Source organism: Emys orbicularis, chromosome 2 (assembly GCF_028017835.1).
Source record: "Emys orbicularis isolate rEmyOrb1 chromosome 2, rEmyOrb1.hap1, whole genome shotgun sequence".
NCBI classification, from domain to species: domain Eukaryota; kingdom Metazoa; phylum Chordata; order Testudines; family Emydidae; genus Emys; species Emys orbicularis.
The window spans coordinates 161214785-161239438 of record NC_088684.1 but is presented as its reverse complement, the minus strand read 5'-3'; the positions used below and the strand labels follow the sequence as shown (position 1 = coordinate 161239438).

The 24654-nt window shown below is 48.2% G+C and overlaps 1 protein-coding gene across 2 annotated transcripts in view; it reads right to left on the bottom strand.

The window, feature by feature from the left end:
- DAP (death associated protein) overlaps positions 1-24337 on the bottom strand; it is a 101157-nt gene extending 76820 nt beyond the window's left edge. Inside the window, exons 1-2 of one of the 2 annotated variants that reach the window (XM_065397720.1) lie at positions 24223-24337; positions 1037-1133 (exon numbers count right to left, since the gene is read on the bottom strand). In XM_065397720.1, the coding sequence (XP_065253792.1) occupies positions 1037-1133; positions 24223-24337 (212 nt within the window). Of the gene's footprint in view, positions 1-1036; positions 1134-13713; positions 13838-24222 lie in introns of those variants that run through there. The other variant, XM_065397721.1, reaches the window with a different exon arrangement.
- Positions 24338-24654: the final 317 nt, after the last annotated feature.

Genomic DNA, 24654 nt, shown 5'->3' with positions numbered 1-24654 from the left:
CATTGAATTAAAAAGCAGGGAATTTGAACCAGTACAGCATCACTCACTTCACAAAAGCCCAGAGGTTTGATTTTTCTCACATTTGGGGCTCTGTGTTTTTGGCAAATGGGTGGATGGAGAAAGGAATCAGACGACAGCTGCAGCGTATGGCATAATCCCCCTCCAAATCCATGCTGTTTCCCCTCCTAAAATAACCAGGCAAACATTGTCTGTATTATTTTTAATTGACCCCTTGCGCCTCACTCAAATCCCTGCAAGGGAGAGTGGAATAGGCCAGACATGGAAGGAAATCAGCAAAAGCATAACTTGGAACTCTGTGGGCAGAGGGCATGTTTACACTGCAATTAAAGCCCACGGCTGGCCCATGCCAACTGATTCAGGCTAAGGGGCTGTTTAATTGTGATGTAGACAGCGTTCAGGTTGGAGTCTGGGCTCTAGGACCCTGTGAGGTGGGAGGGTCCCAGAGCCCAAACGTCTACACCCCAAGTAAACAGCCCCTTTAGCCCGAGGCCCACAAGCCCGAGTCAGCTGCGGGGTTTTAACTACTTACCTACTGTAGACATACCCTTAGTGGCCTGGGGAACAATTCAGAAGCAGTGGGCCTGTGTCCAGACTTCCCTGGCCTCTACAGATACCTCACAGCTGGCACGATTTCCCAACAGATTTTAGGAAAACTGTGGATTAGAAGGGCCTTGTCTCAGGCTTACTTGGAAGGGGAGAGGGGAACCAGAGCAGAAAGGGGCCACATTCACTTGGAAAGATGATTTACAGGCAGCTCAGCAAGGTGTAAATTGCTAGTTTCCCAACCCTCTTACAAGGGCATGTATAATCTGATCCTGCGTTTCTATTTTGAATTGGAATACAAAAACAAAGGCAGATTACAAGCAACTGCAGATAGCATAAAGGCCCTACCCAAATAAACATGCTTTACCCAAACTATTATCACCAAGGTAAACAAACCCATGCTAATCTCCAGAGAGATAGAAGTTAGCTGTACAATATGCATAAAATCATGTATAGACTTCAGACTGCTCACCTGCTGCTCTCCCACTCTTGGTCATCCTTATCTTTCTCCTCTTTGACATCTGGGGTGTGCGGGTGTTTCTGCACAATCCTCATCCCACCAGCTTTCACTGGAATGAAAATAAGAAAAACAAGTCAAATCAATATAACCAAAGGAGAGAAAACTAGTAAAAATAAGGATCCATTTCCAAAAAACAATTTAAGAATCAGGTTGTACAACTCAGTGAGAGCCTGAGAATATTTGCAGGTGGAGGATCTGAGCAGTAGCTGGTTGCTTCTCACAGCCAGGCATGTTATATTGCCTTATATAGCCTTCCAAGTTGGCCACTCAATGTACCTCTTATTATTTCCGTATCTCCTTAGAATGTTAAGGCTCTTACTTCACCATTTGTCTCCATTAACTTGTGGCAACAAGAGGCAGCCAGGGAAGTCTGGGATTATCCAACTGAGTAACATAAAAGCAGTGTCTTTTGCAAAACAGCACACACATCAGCAGTGGTAGAAAACTGCACTTTTACCATTCCAAATAAAATGTATACACAAAATCAACCCTTTTTAAAAAAAGAAAAAAGATTTTTTTAGAATAGCATTACCAAAAAAAGTTTAAAGACACTGTCCATTCACCTTTGGTGCAAACTTTTGTGTTTCTAAAATACAAGCATTACCCAGACATACCAACTCTTACAAATTTATCATGAGAGATGAGATTTCTAAGTAAAATTAAACCTCACTTATGATCTTGCAATAGAACTCTTATATGTCAATACATGTGGGAGAGTAGGCAACACTAATTGTCACATGCACAAACCCTGGGGATGGACAGGGGGAGTTAAAAAAAAAAAAAAAAAACCTTATAGTTTTTGGGGGGGACCGACACACCATTTTTGATCTCTTGAAGTTGGCAATGCTGATTACCAAACCTCAAACCCAACAGAAGTTTTCTCATGATTTACTTTTAGTCCAGTTAGAAACAAAGGCCTTATCTACACTGGCAAGTTTTTGCGCAGTAAAGCAGCTTTCTGCACTGTAACTCCCGAGGTGTACACACTGCAAACCCATTTAGTGTGCAGAAATGGCGCACTTGCAGCGCTGTAAAAAAAAAAAAAAAAAAAAAAAAAAAAAAAAAAAAAAAAACACACACACACACACACACACAACACCAAACACACCCACCCACCACCCCAATGAGAGGTGTACAGCTTTCTGCCCCGGGGGGTATAGGGTCGCGGTGCCAGTGTAGACAACCTGGTCGATTACAGTGCTGTGATTGGCCTCCGGGAGGTGTCCCACAATGCCTGTTTTCGCCTCTTTGGTCATCGGTTTGAACTCTACTGCCCTGTCCTCAGGTGACCAATCGTCATCCCCACCCCGTAAATTCCTTTGGAATTTTGAAAGTCCCCTTCCCATTTGCACGGTGACGCATGCAGTGGTCTCAGCACATCTTTCCAGGTAACCATGCCTGCTCCAAGCACCAGGAGATTCCCCGCTTGGAGCAATGGTGAGCTACTGGACCTCATCAGCATTTGGGGAGAGGAGGCTGTCCAGTTCCAGCTGCGCTCCAGCACTAGGAATTATGATACTTATGGACAGATTTCACGATGCATGACGGAAAGGGACCGTGACACATTGCAGTGCAGAGTCAAAGTGAAGGAGCTGCAGAACACCTACCACAAGGCGTGGGAGGCAAACCGCCGCTCCAGTGCTACACCCACAAGCTGCCAGTTCTACAAAGAGCTGGACACGATACTCGGCGGCGACCCCACCTCCACTGCGAAGGCCACTGTGGATACTTCGGTGGCTCGCGTGCCAATCGAGAGTGGACTGAGCCAGGAGGAGGAAATCTTGGATGAGAATGTGGAGGGGGACCCAGAAGCAGAGGACAATTCAGAGGTCAGAGATGCATGTAGCCAGGAGCTCTTTCCTACCCCGGAGGAGGCTAGCCAGTCACAGCTGCCGGATCTTGGCGAAATGCAAACAAGAGAGGAAGCCTCTGGTAAGTAGATCTGATTTTGGGAAATCGCAGAAGCGAGTTGTTGGGGGGGGGGGGGGGGAGGAGAGTTGCAGAAAGCAGGCGTGTATCTGTATGATGCACGTACCACCACGTGCCTAGTCTGAGCGGTGGAACAGGCTGTTGATTGACTCCCTCACTTCATGGGAACCTGCCTCAGATCTCCAGGAAACTGTCATGGAGATACTGGGCAAGCCACTGCCGCAGGTTCTTTGACAGAGCTGCTTTACCGTTAATGGGGCAGGAAACAACTTTCCCACGCCACTCTGCCATCACGGGGGGGGGGGGAAGAGGGGGAATCATTGCTGCACCCATGCAAGCTACATAAGGGCCAGGGGCAGAAGCCGCAGTCTCGGAAAAGACGCTTCCTTGATTCCCTGCTCACCCTCAGCAGCGAGATATCTTCCATAATCAATACAGCCTGTGGAAAATGTGGACACAAGAATGATTATCAACACCCCACTACAGTGCTGGCTCTCCCCAACAGCCACATGCCCAGTGTACAGTAGGGTCCGGGAACACTGATTTACCCTGCGGCTACTCACCATTTTGGTGGTCGCGTGGCTCATGTGTGCTTGCCTGGGGTCAGCCAGTTAGTGACAGCTGTGTGAGTACTGGCTGTGTTTTAAAGCACTGAATCAGTGCTCTCTGTGTTGCAAACAATACTGCTTCTGTAAAATGTTGCATTTAAACTTCACAGAGATGACCCTGGGAGGCCAACCTCCCGTATCGGCGGCAGAATGGCTGCACAGAATTAGAAAGCGGCCACGAAGAACTAAGGACTTTCTGCATGACGTTATGATGCACTCCGCCGCTGAGAAACAGGAATTGAAGGAGTGGCGGAACAGCGAGAAGAGGGACCGAAAGGAGAAGGCGGCACACCAGAAGGAAGCCACAGAGCAGCTCTTAAATGTTATGGAACGCCAAGTGGACACGCTACAGGTGATACTAGCTCTTAAAACTGAGCAGCTCCGCGCCCGCCCACCCATCCCTGCAGCCGCTGTCACAAAACTCTTTCCCATGTGCCCCCCCACACACCGCCAACACGTTATCATCAACCTCCTGGCTCCACTCTCTACCCGCAGCATTCCACTCCTCCCTCCTCACAGTCCAGCACTGTGGACTCCCACTACCCTCTGCACTCAACACCCATCCCTCTTCAGTTTGGCCCTGCTGAAGTACAGTACCCGCTGCACTGTACTCCAATGGAGAAGGTTGGTTATGATCTCTGGACATACACAAATCTGTAGCTGTCCCGGGACCTCTCCCCCTCTGGAGACCTTCCCTTCCCCCATCTCCCTCCCTGCTGATATATTTTTGTTGTTCAATTCTCTCCCCTGGTTGAGGTATGTTGGTTTGAAAGCAATCTTTATTCTATTAAGTGAAAGCAAGAAAAGCACTGCAAAGCAACAGGCAATTATGTTAAACCCCCTTATGCATCGCATGCACCAGTCACCTCCTAGCATTACAAGCACTGCAATCCCAAGCATAGCAGCAAATATTAGTGGCTTTTAGCTTCAAATTGCTGCCTCAAGGCATCCCTGATCCTTATGGCCCCGCGCTGTGCCCCTCTAATAGCCCTGGTCTCTGGCTGTTCAAACTCAACCTTCAGGCACGGAGCCTCTGTGGTCCAGCCCTGAGCGAAGCTTTCACCCTTCCCTTCACAAATATTATGGAGCACACAGGACACGGCTATAAGCATAGGAATATTGTCATTGGCCAGGTCCAGCTTCCCATAAAGGCAGCGCCAGCGGGCTTTTAAACAGCCAAAAGCACACTCAGTCATTCTGCACTTGCTCAGCCTGGTGTTGAACCGCTCCTTGCTGCCGTCAAGGTGCCTTGTGTATGGCTTCATAAGCCACGGCATTAAGGGGTAGGCGGGTTCTCCCAGGATCACAATGGGCATCTCGACTTCACCTACGGTGATCTTCTGGTCCTGGAAGAAAGTCCTTGCTTGCAGCTTCCTGAACAGGCCAGTGTACCGAAAAATGTGTGTGTCATGCACCTTTCCGGAGCAGCCTGCATTAATATCTGTGAAACGTCCACAGTGATCCACAAGCACCTGGAGAACCAGTGAGAAATTCCCCTTCCGATTAATGTACTTGGTGGCTAGGTGGGCCTGGAGCTAGAATTGGAATATGCGTGTCATCTATCGCCCCTCCGTAGTTAGGGAAACCCATTTGCAAAGCCATCCACGCATGTTGCCCAGAGTCAATGTCTTTCGGAGCAGGATGCAATTAATGGCCCTGCACACTTCTGTCAACAAGAGTCCAACGGTAGACTTTCCCATGCCAAACTGGTTAGTGACCAATCGGTAGCAATCTGGAGTAACCAGCTTCCACAGTGCAATTGCCACGTGCTTCTCCAATGGCAGGGCAGCTCTCATTCTCGTGTCTTTGCGTCGCAGGGCTGGGGCGAGCTCATCACACAGTCCCATGAATGTGGCTTTCCTCATCCAAAAGTTCTGCAGCCACTGCTCATCATCCCAGTCGTGCATGACGATGTGATCCCACCTCTCAGTGCTTGTTTCCTGAGCCCAAAAGCGGCATTCCTCTGTGGTCAGCACCTCCGTGAATGCCACAAGCAATCTTGTGTCGTAGCTACTACGGGTGGCGAGATCAATGTCACACTCCTCTTGCCTTTGTAGTTTAAGAAATAATTCCACTGCCACTCGTGATGTGTTAGTCAGAGCGAGCAGCATACTGGAGGGAGAAGGGATAGCTCAGTGGTTTGAGCATTGGCCTGCCAAACCCAGGGTTAAGAGCTCAATCCTTGAGGGGGCCATTTAGGGATCTGGGGCAAAAATGTGTCAGGGATGGTACTCGGTCCTGCTGTGAAGGCAGGGGACTGGATTCGATGACCTTTCAAGGTCCCTTCCAGCTCTATGAGATAGGTATATCTCCATATTAAAAATCCATTCCGGCAGAGTATACTCAGAGAGTACTCAAACTGTTGAAAGATGGCGCCAAATGTGGACAGAATCACAAGGCATTGGGACAGGACCCAGGATGCCCTGTGACCCCCTTCGCCTTCCCACAACTCAAAGAGGAAGAGATGCTTTGTGGAATAGCTCCCCAGAGTGCACTGCTCCAAATACCGCCACAAGTGCAAACATGCTATTGCACAGGCAGCTGACAGTGTGAACACACAACCGTTTCCCTTCAGCATTCTCTGAGCAATGCTGTAACTCTGCCAGTGTAGACCAACCCAAACCATTCTCTTTGAAAGTGAAACTCAATTCATTGTTCATCTTGAGAACCGCAAGATAGAAACTAAGCTTTGCTTCTGTAATCAGGACAACTCAAGTGGTCCCAATTTTGGGGGCCTAAAAGAACAAAGTAGTAAAATTGATTTTTTTAAATTTTCAGTTTTAACATTCTGTGGTGATATTAGTAACTGGTAAAAAAATCTATTTGGTTGCAATAAGGTACAAGAATTTTAAGGTGGTGACCATGTCCCTTAAGGAAACAGGTTCCAAATTACATTACAATCAATAGTTCCATTAGAAAGCCATTAAAAGGGACAGAACGCAGAACTCTATGCAAGCACAAAGATTCACAAACTTTTTCATTTGTGTTTCAAGTTGATATTGTTGCTATGAAAGAGCTCATTGGATGTTTCAGAGATGCCACAATCTGAATAAACACAATGACTAAACAATCACATCACCCTGAGAGATTGTCAACATTCTAAAGACAAGTACAGTAACTCCTCACTTAAAGTCGTCCTGGTTAACGTTGTTACATTGCTCATCAATTAGGGAACGTGCTTGTTTAAAGTTGTGCAATGCTCCCTTCTAACGTTGTTTGGCAGCCGCCTGCTTTGTCCACTACTTGCAGGAAGAGCAGCCCATTGCAGCTAGCTGGTGGGGGCTTAGAACCAGGGTGGACCAGCAGCCCCCCATCAGCTCCCCATGCAGCAGCTGCCCAGCAGGCTAGCAATTGCAGCTGTCCCTCCCCCCACTGCCATGTACTGCTCCTGCCCTCTGCCTTGGAGCTGCTCCCCATGACTCCTGCTTGCTGTGCGGGTGAGGGGCAGAGGAGGCGGGGGGGCTAATGTCAGGGTGCCCCCCTCCACTGACACAAGGCAACAGCAGTTTGATTACAGGATTTATTTGTTTGATTTTTAACTAGATTTTTTCCTTAAAATATTAAATCAAAACCTTTAAAATATACCCTAATTTAACAATGGAGAACAATTTAAGAGACAGTTACAAGGCAAAACTAAAGCAACCATGATTGGCAACACATTTAAAAAAAAATTATCAGTTTACTATTTCTCAAAATTTATATTAAGAATTATTGGATTATCTTTAAAACATAAAATGTATAAACTCCTACAATAGTGAGCATTGTTTATATCAGATAAGGAGGATTTTACTAGTGAATGCAAAGAAATGACAAACTCCTGCTACTCTTTTATGATGCAAACTATTAAAGAGACCGCTTGCATTAGCAAATAACGTCAGGGCCTACAACACGTCATCCAGCATTAACATCTCCTCTTAACTTAGCTTATAAAGACAATTAGCCCCATTAATACCTCCCACAATGGGCTTGGAGGTAGGAATCAATAGAGATAGAAAAAAGGTGCAATAAAAACAAAAACTAGGTTACAGAAGATAAGTTGTTTGAGGAACCACAGAACAGGAAGCATAACAGTATATTTTTTATTTGAGATTAAAACAAATATCAAAGCTTATTGCTTTGTATGTTATTTCTTGTCAATAACAACCGTGTACTAGCACAAAAGTAAACATATCTACTAGCAAGAACTGGGACAAACTAAAAGATTTTTTGTTTTAATCCCCACCTGAAAGAAAATAGTACAAAGATATAAGGTCAGTCCCACAATTCTTACTCACATGAGTATTCTTTACTCAGACAAATAGCTCTATTGAACTTATTTTTTTTTATTTACTTTAATTCACAAGCCTAAAGAAGGTGTAGTAGGTTACTGTACTTTTGTCAGGTTACAAGCATTCACTATGCTGTCTATTTCGACACCATTCTTTACAACCAAATAGCAAACAAAAGATCAAGTTACTCCTTTTAGCACTAAATTTGGTTGGATCAGGCTCTTTCTTCACTTTTATTACACAGTCAGGCTATTGGTCACTGTTCTCTGCTGGTTTATTACTGGGAGTATTCACACAACAAAAACACCCCACCATTTTAATCTGTGTTCTGACTAGTGTAGTAAATTTTCTTTGGCAGTGTGGAAGAAAGAACCAAGTGCCATAGTAGTCTATGTACTGCCAAGGTTTTAAGTTTAAAAGCAGTAATTTTTTTGTGCCCCAAAATCTTACATAACTTTCTGACCCAATCGCTAAACTCAGTTTCCTTGTGTTTCCACTTTTTTTGAAATCTGCCTCAAGCTGCAAAGAGAGGATCAGCAAGGGAGGCCACCTAATTCTAGGTGTGATGTAAGCAAGGAAAGTCCAAGTGCCTCTTATGAACCCTTCGGGGGAAAAAAAAAGCAGGGTTCCATTTGTTCAGTTTCTGGAGTAAGAGCCTGATTTGATTTTAACGGCAATACCTTGCGTTCTCCCCGAGAGGCAGGAAAGATCATGTATTTTTAATACAGGGCAACGACTGTTGTATGTTCCTTGACAAGCAAGATTGTTCCAGATATACTGTTGGATTGTTTAGGCAAAGCTCTAAAGTAGGGATGCTTGTTGGAGATCTAGAACCAGTACAGATTCTAGTTTTGTTCAACCATTACTCAGTGTGTGGGTTTGTTTTATAGCTGTGGGCCGTTTGTTGAAGTCTGAGAGATATCATGCTAACATATTTGATTCTTCTTCTTGATATCTACCAGAGGTTCCCCAGTAATCTCAACTCCATTACTACTATTCACAGCTTAGTACATTTAGATTGTTGATATGCAAAGTCTGGGCCTAATCTTGTATTCACTGGGCACCCACAAGTCTGAATGAAGTCACTGGGTGCCCAGGAACTCTAATGTAGGCCCTAAAGTCTTAGCATTTGACAGTTTTCCTTGCAAGTAACCTTGAATATTTAGGATATGTATTTAAAATTAATTTCACACAAACTATATGGTAATGATTCCAGCCCAAGGTTAAATTGAACTGACATGAGGAAAAGAAATGCATCCTATTAAAAGTTCATTAAATATACTCTTACTTTGTATGTTTTTGGGTCAGCATTTATTAATTATTATTATTATTATTAAGTTAATATTGAGAGAAAAATGAAAGGTTTGGAAACTTTTAAAAATGTTACTAGATACATCTTTATTGTTTCCTGTCAGTATTCTAGCAGGTAGTTGGAATTAAAAAAATGTTTTAGTGCAGAGTTTCAAAAACACACTGTCTCCACACACACACCACAATTCTTCACTTACCCTGTTGATGTTAAAAGAAATGAGTAACTATGACATCATAATTACATTCTTTACAGTGAGTGTGAAATCACCAAGCAACACAGCTTCAAATATAATATAGATACACTAAACTTACCGACAGATATCCAGATATATAGAGAGACCTTAACTTGAAATCTAAACAGTTTTTTTTTTGAATGAAAGAGTTCAGAGTAATGTCAGGCACTGTTCCCAATGTCCCCAGCTCCAATTCATGGTTTTACCATTTTATTAACGCCCCGCTTTTCAAATGCTTCGTCTGGCCCTATTGCTATGTGAAAGGCCCACAAACAGGGGAAATTGAGCAACTATGAGGACCTGGTGAGGCCAGGTTCAAAAGTGATACATGTGAATATGCTGAACTTGTGAAGCCTCTCCTAATAATTATTTTCTAAGGTCGAAATCTTGCCTTTGGTTATGAGCACCCAATTCCCAATTAATGGAATTGTGCTTGTGTATAACTATGGGCAGAATCTGGCTCACAGTCAAGTCTTAATTATTTTTACTTTACATATTTTTTCTGAACTATTAGAGTAAACCCCAGTGGGTCCCTTTACGTCATTAAGTGTAGTAAAACAATAAGTTCTCTTAAGCACAGTGTAATAAAATAAGACTCCTCTATTGACAACTTGGTAGGGCTAGTTCCTAGCAACGTAATTTAAAAATGCTATCCCATTTATCTATATATAGTTTCTGTCAGGAATCAGGGCCTGCTGCAGACCCAGTTCCTGGACAAATCTAACCAGTGTGGCTGGCCTGTACTAGGCTGCCTGATTGGTGGGAAGAGTCAGCAGACCGGCTCTTAAGTACTGCTACAGTAGTTCAGTTGCTGCTCAAAGCATTTATCCATGGCTGAGATGTCTCCTGGCCCTACCTTTGTCCCATTCCAGGTAACTTGGCTCTGACCCTGGGGTCCTGTTCCTGGCTACCAACTGCTGCTCTAACCACTAGACATGACCACCCATGTCTGGTCTCCAACAGTCTCTTGTTAAAACCACAAATCTCTATTTTAATGTTAGTTTGTAAATTACCACTTCAATATTTTTTTAAATCATGAAACTAGATAGCTCAGCATTTAGAGAATTTGGTCCTGATATCGGGTACACCACTGACAATCTACTGGATCACTAGCGTCAATGGAATTACTGTGGATTTTCTCCAGTGTTAGAAGAGATGGAAATACGGCCCGCAGCCTCTCACCTCTGTCAATGGTTCAAAACCATCCTCTGTTAGAAGTGTCTCAAAGTCTATAAGCAGACAATTGTTCAGGGACTCAGACAGAATGAACCAGTGGTCTAATTCCAAGGCCTAGTAAACAGATGTCCATGCAACAATGGAATTGCTGTAAGTCTCAACAGAGATGCCAAAATCTGAATAGGCACAATTATTAAACAACCTTTTCACCTCTAGAGTAGGTGCCTCAAAAAATAAACCACAAAAAGTTAAAGCACCATGTCAACAAGATCAGGGGAAGCTTGCAATCCCGATGTCTCTGTTGTAGCTGTTCTAGGGACAGAGAGAGGTTAAAAGACAAATGTAGTCTCTGTGCTGTCACTCACACTTTCCACAGGTATTACAGTAAAAACACTTAGGGCTTGTCTTCACTACCCGCCGATCCGGCGGGTAGCAATCGGTCTATCGATTTTAGTGAAGACGCGATAAAATCGATCCCTGATGGCTCTACCGTCGACTCCGGAAATCCACCGCGGCAAGAGGCGGTAGCGGAGTCGACGGCGGCGCGGCAGCGGTCGACTTGCCGCCGTCCTCACAGCCAGGTAAGTCGACCTAAAATACGCCACTTCAGCTACGCTATTCACGTAGCTGAAGTTGCGTATCTTAGGTCGACCCCCCGCTGTAGTGTAGACCTAGCCTTAATGCCAGCCAATCAGCTGAAACTTGTTCTTAATTTGTCATTATACCATATATGTTGCTTGTTTCCAATTGGAGCTGCTGGGTGCTCAATCAACACTTCTGAAAAAACAGGTCCCTTATTTACATGCCTAAAAATAGATTTTGAAAACAAATTTTGGAAAAAACCCATCCTTCACCCCACCTTTTTTTTTTTTTTTTTTTTTTTTTTAAATACCTTGGACACAAGTGTTAGCAAAACCAAAATGTCAAACAGTCTGACCAAAAATTTCTTCCACTGTTCAACTTTTTACTCTCTTGGCTCCTTGATGTTTTCTTTTTCCTAATTCTCTAGTCAGTGTCTTCCATACAATGCATAATTTGAATTTCTGATGTTTTGTTTTATTTTACAAAAAAACCTACACATGAACATTCACTTTTCAGACTCCATATATATCCTAAAGCAGCAAAATAGAACCCAAATTTGCTTAAATTCATCGCCGTTTACCTTTGAGACAATGTCTTTATACAATAATTAAGTATTCAATTTTGTCACTGAGGTCACGGACTCCATGATTATAATGGACCTTTGTGACTTCTTCAGCTTCAGCCCCCTTCAGCAGCTGTCAGCCCGACCCCCCACTTCCCCAATGCCCCTACGGACAGGTCACGGGCTTCTGGGAATGTCTGTTTATTGCCCATAACCAGTCCATGACTCATGAAAAATTCCTGAGACAAAATCTTAAACATTAGCAATAATGGTACTGCAAGACTCTAAAATTATAATTTTATTCCTACTGGCTTGAAGACAGAATTATTAAACGAACCCGGTGAATGAAAGGTTGCCAAGAAACACTGAGCTGAAACTTTAGTGCCATTTAAAAAACAAAACAAAACAAGAAGACATTTTAAAGGTTGCTGCTCACCTAGGATCCAAAGCACCCCTTTGAGAGACAGCTTGGTGAGGAGAGCAGGAAGAATTGCTTATTGTGGGTGATAATAAAAGCCCACTATGCAGAGTGGGGCTCTGCAGGGGATACAATGATGCTCAGATGTAGCCACATTGCATGATTGTGTAGGAACCCCACAGACCTAAGTGTAGGGGTTAATGCTGCTCCTAAAAAGTATTAATTTCTGCTCCCTGTTTATCCTCAAACAGGCATTGTTGTGCCAACACAAACAGAAGAGTCTTGTGACCTGGCAATAAAGCAGCCCTTTTTTTATTATTATTATTAGTGGTATCATCACAGCCCTTTCCCCCCCCTCCAGTCTCCACAATTTATTAGGGCTAGAAACACTGTGTCTGATTCTCTGCTGCCTTAAAACCTGTACTGTCATGTACACCTGTGTAAAAATGTGTAAAAGCACTACTAAATCACAACAGTGCAGTGTTTTACACTCAAGTCACACTGGTGCAAATGGTAAAACAAGGTAGTGAAGAATTAGGCCCCATGTTTCCAGCTTCTCATTTTGTCCCTTCCCCATGAAGGGAGCACATGATTAAGGCAACACTAGAAGGCTGTTTCTCGGGCCCTCCTCCATCCCCTTTCCATGGATTTTTCTGCATAAGGGTACAAATATCTCCCTCAACAAGGAAAAAACACAGAGATAAAGCTCATTCATGCTCAGCAACTAACCTGGGAAGTCAAATAGCATGCACCTAGTCAGGCATTACTTGCCTGTACAAAACTTATCTGGGAAAAGAAGAAAGTGAGCCTTGTTTCTAGCGCAGACTGCTCAGGACAACAAAAAAGTGCAATGAGAGCACAAGCTAGAACTGAAGATTTGAATGGGGGGGGGGCACGGCTGCTCGGTAATGGCATTGAGCAAGAGGAGTCGATTAGGACTTTGTTTTGAACAACAAGTGTTTAAGTCTGATAAGAATAAAATACCTAGATCTACCTACACCTGGCCACATATCCGCTAGGAAGGGGGGGCAGCCCTGAGACTGCTGCTCGGCACTCGCACAGTGCTCTACTTTTTCAAATCGCTGTGCGGACAGTAACCAACATGCTGACAAGTTCGCACGTTTGTTACCATCGAAAGGCCAAAAGGAGCCCCCGGTTGCCTAGCGCTTGAACAAATCCCGCCTTCAGATTTACAGAGCTGCAAGCGGTGCCTACGTGGCCACTGGGGTGACAAAGTCCCACCTCAGCAGCAACAACAACAACAACAACAACGCAGCAGCCAGGCGCTGGGTTTGGTCGCAAGGCAGCGAGCTGCTGCGCGCTCCGCTCGGCCCGGGGCCCCGGCTGCTGGCGGGGCTGGGCCCAAATCATGTCATGCCTGGGCCTGGGGGAGCGCGAAGATTTGGCCTCGGCGAGGACAGCAGGCGCTTGGCCCCGCAGCTGGCGCGTGCCGGCCCCGCACAACCCCCCGACCCCCGCCAAGCGCCGCGCGCCGGGCGAGGCTCCCTTCGCTCCCCGCAGCCGGGGTGGGGGGGGCAGTACCGGCAGGGGGGTGTCCGGCCCGAGTCTCGGCTCGCTCCTGGTCAGGCGAAGACATCGTGCTCGGCGCCCCGCGACTGGATGCGCAGGACCGGGGACTGGCTGCCACGGGCGCCGCCCCCAGGCTCCGCCCGCGCTGCCAACGTGGCCGGGCGCTGATGTCAGGACGCCCGGCCCCAGCAGCGCGAGGCGAGGGGCGGGACCCGCTGCGGCACAGGCTCGCGCCCGCCCGCGACACCCTCCCCCGACTCCTCCCCCAGGCTCCAGCGCCGGGGCCGGGCGGGAGCAGAGCGGGGGCCAGGGAACAGGGTAAGGAGGCGGGATTAGACCGAAAAGCAGCTGATAAAAAAAATCCAAAGCAGAACTACACCCAATACATCTGCTCCTGTGCCTGAACTGCTGCCCCCGGTTTGGTTACATGCGATTAACTAGTAGTAGGGGGAAGGGTGTTTTCCCTCTGGAGTTTACATAGCAGGAGGTACGGTTTTGATCCAAGGATGGGGTCTACACTGTGTAGAGGGATCAATTCAGATCTACATTTTTGTAATTGGATGCGCTGTCCTCCCCCCCCCCCCCGAGTATCATCAGGGTTTAAATGCTTAGAGCTTATTTGCCAGAGCCTCTCATACCTACCACCCCGCACATCATTCAGGGGTCCAAGCTTCAGTCCCACAGGGCACGGCGGCAGGGCTCCTGCAGGTTTGAAAATATTTACTGAAGCTCCTCTCAGCCCTGCTCCAGCTGAATGTATGCCCTGAGTATGGTGTCTGAGCACCTCACAGTCTAATGTGATTTCTCTGCTAGACCCCTACCATAGACAGACTAGGCTAAGGCTCCACTAAACAGTAAAGTTGTTCCAGCTGCAGCACCTAAGGGTATGGCTACACAACAAGCACTCCTGCAGCATTCCAGCTGTGCTGCTGTAGTACAGACCAGGGGTGGGCAAACTTTTTGGCCCAAGGGCCACATCTGGGTATGGAAATTGTGTGGCAGGCCCTGAATGCTCACGAAATTGGGGGTTGGGATGTGGGAGGGGGTGTGGGCTCTGGGGTGGGGCCAGAAATGAGTTCAGAGTGCAGGAGGGGGCTTTGGTCTAGGGGTGAGGGCTCTGGCTGGGGGTGTGGGCTCTGGGGTACAGGAGGGTGGGAGCAAGGGGTTTGGGGGCAGGAGGGCAATCATGGCTGGGGCAGAGGGCATCAAGGGTGCAGGCTCCGGGTGGCACTTACCTCAAGCAGCTCCCAGAAGCAGCAGTACGTCCCCCTCTGGCTCCTACACGGAGGTGTGGCCGGGGAGCTCTGCACACAGCCCCATCTGCAGGCACCGTCCCTGCAGCTCCCTTTGTCCATGGTTGCTGGCCAATGGAAGCTGCAGGGGCAGCACTTGAGGTGGGTACAGCGTGCAGAGCCCCCTGGGTGCTCTTATGCATAGGAGCCAGAGAGGGGACATGCTGCTGCTTCTAAGGGAGCCGTGGGAAGCCACAGCACACGTGGAGCGATGAAAGCCCTGAAGCCCGCTCCCCGGCAGGAGCTCAAGGGTGACATTAAAACATCTGAAGGGCCGGATGTAGGGTGACCAGACGTCCCGATTTTATCGGGACTGTCCTGATATTTCCTTGTTTGTCCCGCGTCCCGACCAATGTTAGGTCGGGACACTGGACAAACAAGCAAATACTCCGGAGCCCGGAAGTGCTCGCGCACACCCCCCCCCCCGACTCTGCCCCCTCCTCCCCCATTGGCTCCCTCCCCGAATCCCCACCTCTTCCCCAGGCTCGCCATTCCTCTTCCCTCCGGCGCTTGTGGAGGGAGGCCCGGGAGACGCAGGGGAAGCGCGGGGCCGGGGTGAGTGAGAGTCCGGCCTGGCCCCGAGCGCAGGCAGGACTCAGTCGGGCGGTACTGGAGGGAGAGTAGGGGGGCGGCCCGCGGGGCCAGGCGGCGGCTGTTCTCCCCCCGTGGGCAGCGGGACTTGGGAGCAGCCGCTGCTGCAGCTCCCACTGCCGCGGGAGGAGGAAGCAGCCGATGGCCAAGCTCGGCGGCTGCGGCTCTGGCGCCCGCGAACCCCCCGAGCCCGGGCCTGCTGCGGGGACCCAGCAGCGCGCACGCTGCGCCCAGCCCCTGGCCAGTCGCGTCTGGGCTGCTGCCCAGCTGGTGCAATCCCGCGGCAGCCCCGGGGCGGAGGCATTGGCAGCCCAGCCCCGTTCGTTCCCCTGCGGGACCCGAGCGGGACGGGGGCGCTGGGGCCTGCTGCCCCCACTCCGGGGCCGCCGCGGGATTGCACCAGCTGGGCAACCAGGGATTTGAAGTCCACAAATCTTGATTTCATGACAAAGTTAGTGAATCCACCATTTCCTCTAGTTTCAAGCCAGCAAGTGACCAGTGCCCCACACTGCTGGGGGGTGGGTGGGCGGGGGAGAGTCAGAGACCTTGGGAATATTCCTTCCCAATCCCAAATATGGCAATCATTTAGACCTTGAGCATGTGGGCAAAACCCACCAGCCAGACACCTGTAAAAGACTATAGTAACTCCCATGTCTCATCTCCAGCTGTTGTAGATGTTTGCTAATAGCAGTCATGGATGGGCCATATGCCAGTGTAGGGCATCTCATCATACCATCCCCTCCATAAACTTATCAAGTTCAGTCTTAAAACAAGTTACATTTTTTGCACCCTCTACTCCCCTTTGAAGGCTATTCCAGAACTTGACTGCTCTGATGGTTATAAAAATGTGTCTAATTTCAAGCCTAAATGTATTGATGGCCAGTTTATATCCATTTGCAGGGCTGGCTTTAGGAAGTGCGGGGCCCGATTCGATGGGGCCCCGGCAGGGATGACTCACCTGGCGGCGCTCCGGGTCTTCCGTGGCACTGAAGGACCCGCCGCCAAAGACCCGGTAGGGAACCGCCCGGTGAGTACATTCCCCCCCCATCCGACCCCTACCCATGTCCTGCCCCCGACTGCCCCCCTCAGAAACCACAACCCATCAACGCCTCCCCGCTCCTTGTCCCCTGACCACTCCTTCCCAAGACCCCCCACCCTAACTGCCCCCCAGAACCCCACCCCCTACCCAACTTGCCCTGCTCCCTGTCCCCTGACTGCCCTGACCCCCATCCACCACCACCCCAACAGACTCCCGGAACTCCCACGCCTTCCCCCCCTTCCCCATCCCCTGACCGCCCCCCCAGAACCTCTGCCTGATCCAACCCCCGCCTCCCACCCGCTCCCTGTCTCTGGGACTCCCTGCCCCTGCCTTATCCAACCGCCCCCCCCCCCCGGCCTCTTATCATGCCGCTTACCGCCGCCGGAGCCGCGCCGGGACTGGGGCCCGGGGCCCGGGCTGGAGCCATGCCACCCGGAGCCGGAGCCGCGCCGCCCGGCCAGAGTTGGGGCTAGGGCCGGCCGGAGCCGCGCCGCCCAGCAAGAGTCGGGGCCGGGCCGGAGCTGCGCCGTGGGGCCAGAGCTGCTCGGAGCCGCGCCACGGGGCCGGGCCCGGGCCGGAGCCACTCGTCTGGAGCCGGGACTGTGCCACGCCATGCCTCCCTGGAGCCCTCCTCATGCCCGCCTGCCCCAGCTTACCTGCCGCTGCTTGTTTCCAGGCTTCCCGCGCGAACATCTGATTTGCGAGAAACAGGGGAGGGGGAGGAGAAGGGGGCGGAGCATTCAGGGGAGGAGGGGGAGGGGAGCCGGGGGCGGGGCGGACAGCTGTCGGAGCTTGGGAACCGGCTCCAGCTCACCACTGGGCGTGGGGCCCTCTTAGGCACGGGGCATCGGGAGAATCTGCCTAAAGCCGGCCCTGTCCATTTGTTTTTGTGCCAACATTAAATAACTCTTCTCCCTCCCTGGTGTTTATCCCTGTGTTGTATTTAGAGATCAGTCATATCTCCCCTCATCCTTCATTTTGATATGTTAGGCAAGCCAAGCTCCTTAAGTCTCCTCGTGTAAGGTAATTTCTCCATTCCTCTCAGGGCCGGCTCTAGGCACCAGCAAAACAAGCTGGTGCTTGGGGCGGCACATTTTTAGGGGCGGCATGGCCGGCGCCAGAATGCCGCCCCTAAAAATGTGCCCCGGCCGCCCTAGCTCACCTCCGCTGCCGCTCGCGCGCCGCTACTCGCCCTCCCTCCCAGGCTCTCAAGCCTGGGAGGGAGGGGGAGCAGCGGCGCGCGAATCGGCTGTTTCGCGCGCCATGGCCACTCGGAGTCTCCCCCTCCCTCCCAGGCTCTCAAACCTGGGAGGGAGGGGGAGATCCCGAGCGGCCGCGGCGCGAGAAACAGCCGTTTCGCGCGCCGCTGCTCCCCTTCCCTCCCAGGCTTGAGAGCCTGGGGGGAGGAGGCAGGGCTGGGGATTTGGGGAAGGGGCGGAGTTGAGGCGGGGCCGGGGTTGGGGTAATTAAAAAAGGTGGGGGGGCGGCCAAAATTGTTTTTGCTTTGGGCGGCAAAAATCCTAGAGCCGGCCCTGATTCCTCTTATCCTATTAGCCCTTCTCTGCACCTGTTACTGTCTGAATTAATCTTTCTTAAACATGGGAAACCAGAGTTGCACACACTATTCCAGATGAGGTCTCACCAGTGCCTTGTATAATGGTAATAATACTTTCCCAGTAGAGATAGTGAATAGCTCACCTGATGCACCCATGAATTACAATAGCCTTTTTCACAGTTACATCATACTGACAGCTCAGAGTCATCCTGTTATTGACCAATACACCCAGGTCTTTCTCCCCCTGTCACTTCCAACTGATACCTCACCAGCTTATAGCAAAAAAAAAAAAAAATTGCTAATCCCTTTGTGCATTACCTTGCACTGTTAAATTTCATCCCATTTCTATTACTCCAGTTTTCAAGGTTGTCCAATCTTCTTGTATGATATTCTGTTCCTGTTCTGTATTGGCAATATCTCCCAACATAGTCATCTGCACATTTTATTAGCACACTTCCACTTTTTGTGGAAAGGCCATTAGTGACACTGATCAGATTAGTCCCAAGATTGATCCTTGAGGAACTGCATTAGTAACCTCCTTCCAGCCTGACAGTTCACCTTTCAGCAGAACCCATTGTAGCCTCTCCTTTAACCAGTTCTTTACCCATTTTTCCATTCTCACATTAATCATAATTTTCTCCAATTTAAAAATTCCCCCATGTGGAACTGTATCAAATGCTTTACTGAAATCCAGGTAGATTAGATCTACTGGCATTTCCTTTGTCTAGGAAGTCAGTTATCTTCTCAAAAGATAGATATTATCCATCAAGAAAAAAAAATGAATTCTGCCAAGCCAAAATCATAAAATACTGTTTTTCTTCATTTGGTATGGTATGACCGTTATTGCAGTCCAGCTTTAATATCATGTTTGGATAGCATGCAGCCTAGGCCTTTATGGAACTGTTACAGTAAAATTGTGTACACAGCTATGTGATTTTGAATCACATGCCTGTATAATTCAAATATTGCCTTTCATTAATATCTAATTACCAATTCACAACTCTGGCTTTATTTTGTTCTGCCAAACCACCCACGTTCTTCTAGGACGGGGCGGGCAAACCTTTTGGCCCGAGGGCCACATCTGGGTATGGAAATTGTATGGCGGGCCATGAATGCTCACGAAATTGGGGGTTGGGGTGCGGGAGGGGGTGAGAGCTCTGGGGTGGGGCCAGAAATGAGGAGTTCAGGATGCAGGAGGGGGCTCCGGGCTGTGGCAGAGGGTTGCGGTGGGGGTGGGAGGAAATGAGGGCTCTGGGGTGCACGAGGGTGGGACCGAGGGGTTCAGAGGGCAGGAGTGGGATCAGGGCTGCTCCCAGAAGCAGCAGCAGCATCTCCCGCCTCTGGCTCCTACACAGAGGCACAGCCACTATGCACTGCCCCATCTGCAGGCGCCGCCCCTGCAGGGGCGGTGCTTGGGGCGGAGCAGCGTGCGGAGTCCCCTATCTGCCCCTACGCATAGGAGGCAGAGGGGGGATATGCTGCTGCTTCCAAAAGCCGTGTGGACCCATGGCACACATGGAACGGGGCAAGCCCCCAGACCCCACTCCCCAGCAGGAGCTCAAGGGCCAGATTAAAATGTCTGAAGGGCCGAATGCGTCCCCTGGGCCGTAGTTTGCCCACCCCTGTTCTAGGAAGTGATATACACAATGCTTACCTTGCTTACTCTTCCCTTGAAGACAGAGTGCTGACGTAATCAGTTTTAAGAGTGATTTTTCAAATATTTGTGTTTTTGAAAAAACAAAATATGCATTGTATTAATTTTAACATTTTGCTCAATGATATTACCAGTATCAGGACAAAAGGTTACAAAATACTGTTTTCTTTTCACATTTTGACACAGGGAACGGCCAGCACTTGACCAAAAGGTAAATGTATACTAGTTACAAATGTAATTCAAAAACACATGTATCATTAAAGTTATATCACAAATGATTTCATGCATCCATGTGAAACCACATTTCTAACAATAAACATGGTCACTATTTGTGAAAGACCAAAAGGTTAATAACTATAATAAAGTTGTCTATAACATTTTACTTGGGAAAGAAAATACAAATACACTATACTAAAGTTTAGGCTTTGGCCACTATGCAGATCCAAATTCATACTGGTAGGGTTTTTTTTTATTTAAAATAAAAGGTGGGTGGGGGGGTGTGACATGGTTAAAACAAGCTAGTGGAGACCTGGAGTTCTATTCCCATCTCTGCCACTTATCTTGTGTATGACCTTGGGCAAGCAGTCACTTTATTTCTCTGGGCCTCTGCTTCCCCTCCCACCATTTGTCTTGTTTATTTAGAGGTCAGGGGTTCTCAAACTTCTTTGCTCCATGACTCCCTTCTGACAACAAAAATTGCTGCACGACCCCAGGAGGGGGGACCAAAGCCTGAGCCCTGACATCCCAGGCAGGGAGGCCAGGGCCAAAGCCAGAGGCCCTCTGCTCTTGGGGGTGGGGTGGGGTGGGGGACACTAGAAGAAAGGGGGGCAAAGTTGAATCCCAAGGACTTCAGCCCCAGGCAGGAGACCTGTAATCTGAGTGTTCCCCCCCCACACACACACTTACTCAGGGCTGAAGCCTTTGGCCCCAGGCAGTGAGGCTCAGTCTTCAGCCCAGCAAGGCTAATGCCAGCCCTTGGCGACCCTGTTAAAATGGGGTCATGACCCACTTTCAGGTCCTGACCCAGTCTGAGAACTGCTAATTTTGATTATAAAAGCTCTTCAAGACTGGGACTGTCTCTTAGTATAGGCAGAGCTGATAGCACTGCCTATTAAGATTGCCTGACAGTTCACATGGGAAAGAACCTGTTTTCAGTCACTTATAACTTTTCCAAATGAGCTGTTTGGGTTGAAGTTTTCCATTCCAGGTGTCTGCCTCAGGCTGAATTTCTTTGAAAGTTTCAGACAAAACAGTTCAGCTATGTCCAAGAATGGTTTAACAGTTTACCATATTAAAAAGATTGTGAGCTTTTCTTTGAGAAGCTGTAGTCCCTCCCACCTCCCTCTAATGCCTTGGTGCAAACACTTAAAATTTGGCAAGGGCAGCATTTGTGTCAGGATGTGCCTTTTGCCATCCTCTTGAGGAACTACCCAAATTTGGCCAATTTAAGGCAAATTAATACATGCTGTGAAGAGACTTGTTGGAGCTTCACAACTTGGGTTGGTTGTTCCTCCCCACCCCCACAGCAAATGGTTTATTTCCCCCCAAAAAGCAGTATCAGTCGACCTAAAACAGTTCATGGATTTTCAGATTTGCCAAATAGCTTTAATCAAACAAAAAATCAAAACAGGTGAATTCAGAAGAAAAGTTTCATTTCAAGCTGACTCCATTTTTTGTTTTAATTTTGGGCATTTTGACAAGAGCAAAGGAAGACTAGATTCATAAAATGCTAGGTGGAGAGGAGGGGAGAAGGAGAACCTCCCTTATCAGATTTAGACCAATGGTTAGTCTATGATCCATTTTGTTTCAACCCAACTTGAAATTAATTTTTGGTTTGACCCAAAACTAATATTTTTTTATAACTGCCAGTGAACCAAAAACAAACAAACCATTATTCACCCAACTGTGTTAGTGACTCAACTTTCTGAAGCTTATGATCTGCAATGAACATGCTTCAGCCCAGGGACACAGGTGCCAAAGAGGACAAATGGCACTGGAGACAAAAGCAAGGAAACTGTCTCCCCCTGTGCTCTCAATCTTCCCACTGGTTGGCCACAGCAGCATGGAATAGAAGAATAGAAAGCCTTCTGAATTTAATGCAGAGGGTCCAAACCAGACCAGGGAGGACAGAAAAAGAGGAGTAGTGGTGAACAAGCTGCAGGGAGTGGAGAGAGATCTTATGAGGAACCAGGATGACAATTAGGACTAGCTGTGCAAAAACTGGGACAAGGAACAGAGGTGTAATGAGATGGGAGGAGGAGCCAGTGGAGGGTGACTGACTGTGAGGATGGAGAGAAAGCTCAGACAAGGAGCTGGGAAGGGAAGACTGGGACTCTGATGGGAAGCCCAAGAGTGGAGATTAGGACCAGACTATGACAAGGCCAGGTTGAAAGGGATGGGGCAGAAGAGTCTGTGACCATGAGAGAACCCTCCCCTCCAGAGCTTAGAATGGAACCTAAGATTCTAGAACAAGGGGTGGCCAAACTGCAGCTCATGAGCTGCATGCTGCATCTTTTTTAAACTACAGTTAAAATGCAGCTTGCAGAGCCCCCCACCCTCCATTCTCTGCCTACGAGACTGGGGGTTGGGGGGAGGGGGGGAGAAAGGGAAGCTCAGGGGTTTTGCCTGCAGTGGGGTGGTGGGGCTAGGGGCTTCTGCCAGAGACAACTGGTGCCTGCTTGGGGGCGGGGTGCACACAATTTAAATCTTCACGCCCCTCAACAGCTTGTGTAGTGCCCTCCAGGCACACACTCCTACCCTCAGTGACCCTTCCCTGCAGCTCCCAGCTGTTTGCCACTACCTCTCCCCATGGCCACAGCTCCCAGCTTGCCGGCTCCAGCAGCTGCCACGCAGAGAGGGGGCCCAGCGGGACTGGAGCAGGGCCAGCAAACCCTGCAAAAATTGGGGGAGGGGGAAGAGAGAGAAAGACATGACCCCATGTGTCATCTCTGGCTTCTGCCCAGCAGGAAGGGGTGATGTCTCAGGGCAGGCACCTCCTGCTGGGCTAAAACCCTGAGACCCTCTCCCTCCCTGCAGGGCTGAAGCCCAGAGCTCTGGCAGGCATGCCTCAGCTCTTGAGCTTCTGAAGGTTGTCATCTGCAGCTCTGAGGGTCAGTAAGTTTTGGCCACCCCTGTTCTAGAGTCTCACCATGCCTCTATCAACAGATATCAGTAAAACTCACCAGTAGAGTGTTTCATCCTGCTTTAGTGCTGGTCCACAGAGGATAACAACTACTACTGTCATCAGTTTCTCCATTACCTCAACTATCAAAGGTCTGTGCAGTGGACCCTGCTAATTAACCATGTGGGTGACAAGCAGATGCCATATAAATGGGATTTCTGGTATTTCAGTTGGCTTTTTTAATAGCTGAGAAATTTACACACAACACTTCATTAAAAAAACATTAAGGTTGCAAAGTTGAGCTCTCAAAAATTAGGAAGTAGCAGAATTAAAGTTACAAGTGCAACCTTAATTTGGTCCCCTTGTGCATATGCATTATGATGCAGGCTTTAATTACGTGATTACATACTATTTTTTCCCCACAGGACCCCTGCTTCATTCAGTGTACAAAATGGACCATGCTCACTGAATGAGCAACTATTCAATAACAGTGTTTTATCATTGTAACGGGGTCTGCTACTCACCGCTTGGCAGCAACTCCTTTTGGTGCATCTAGGGGATTAGCTCGCTACTGTCCGCACTCTGACCTGCGGTTGTGCAGACCATTACCTCAGTCAACCACTCTGCAGTCCCTCCCCTCTTTTGCTAATCTGAAGCTGCAGCACACAGGTATTTTCTACAGGCTTTTCTCATCACTATAGCATCTGAGTGATTCACAAACAATTTTGTTTTCACAGTACCCCTGTGAAATACCTTATTATTCCCATTTTATAAATGAGGAACTGAGGCAAAGAGAGATGAAAGTCAAAGTTATCCACTAATTTTGGTTGCCCAGTTTGAGATGCCTAGGACCTGATTTCTCAGACTACTGTAATAGTCAGTCATAAAAATCAAATGATTTATTGGGACACTGTAAGTAACAACTCCAGTACACACAGCCAGGACTCAAAATTTCCTCCAACCCTCCCACTTCCCACTCCCCAGCAGATACAACAACATAATATAAAACAAAAAGAACAATTTAGCACTAAGATAAAGATACAGCACTATGTATTGGTGGAGGTGCAGTCTACACTGATCATTGCAGTCCTTCACATTATATAGTACTGTATATATTTAAATCACAGTTCCTATTATTGACAGTTTGCAGTGGTGAGTGGTCAGCATTTCTTCAAATTACACTGCTCCCAGGGTCTGAAACCAAGTACCCAAAAAGTTAAGAACACAATTAATGACCCACCTATGAAAAGTTTGATTTAAGTGACTTGCCTGATATCACAAAGGAACACTGGGACAGAGGAAGGGGTAGATTCAAGTTCAAGGTAGCATTCAACTGCCTTAACCGGGATACTGTCCTTTCTCTGCCTGCAGTCCTTTGTCTCATTCACTATACACCTTCCAACTTTTGCAACAAATAGAGGCTTTGTTTGTAGGATCCCTGCCTCATCACTACACAACCCTGGTTCATTTCCAGAACAGGTCCATCCTGAATGGCAGGGTTCCTGTGGGAAAAAATAGTACGTGATCATATAATTAGAGACTTAACACATATGCACAAAGGGGCCAAATTCAGGTTGCACAGGCAAAGCGTGAGGGTACTAGAGCGTCTCAAAGAAACTTCAGATTTTTTTTTAACATGGCAAAACAATGTTTTTTTCCCTAATCTCATTTCAGAAAAGGCTGAAACTTTCCAAAATACAC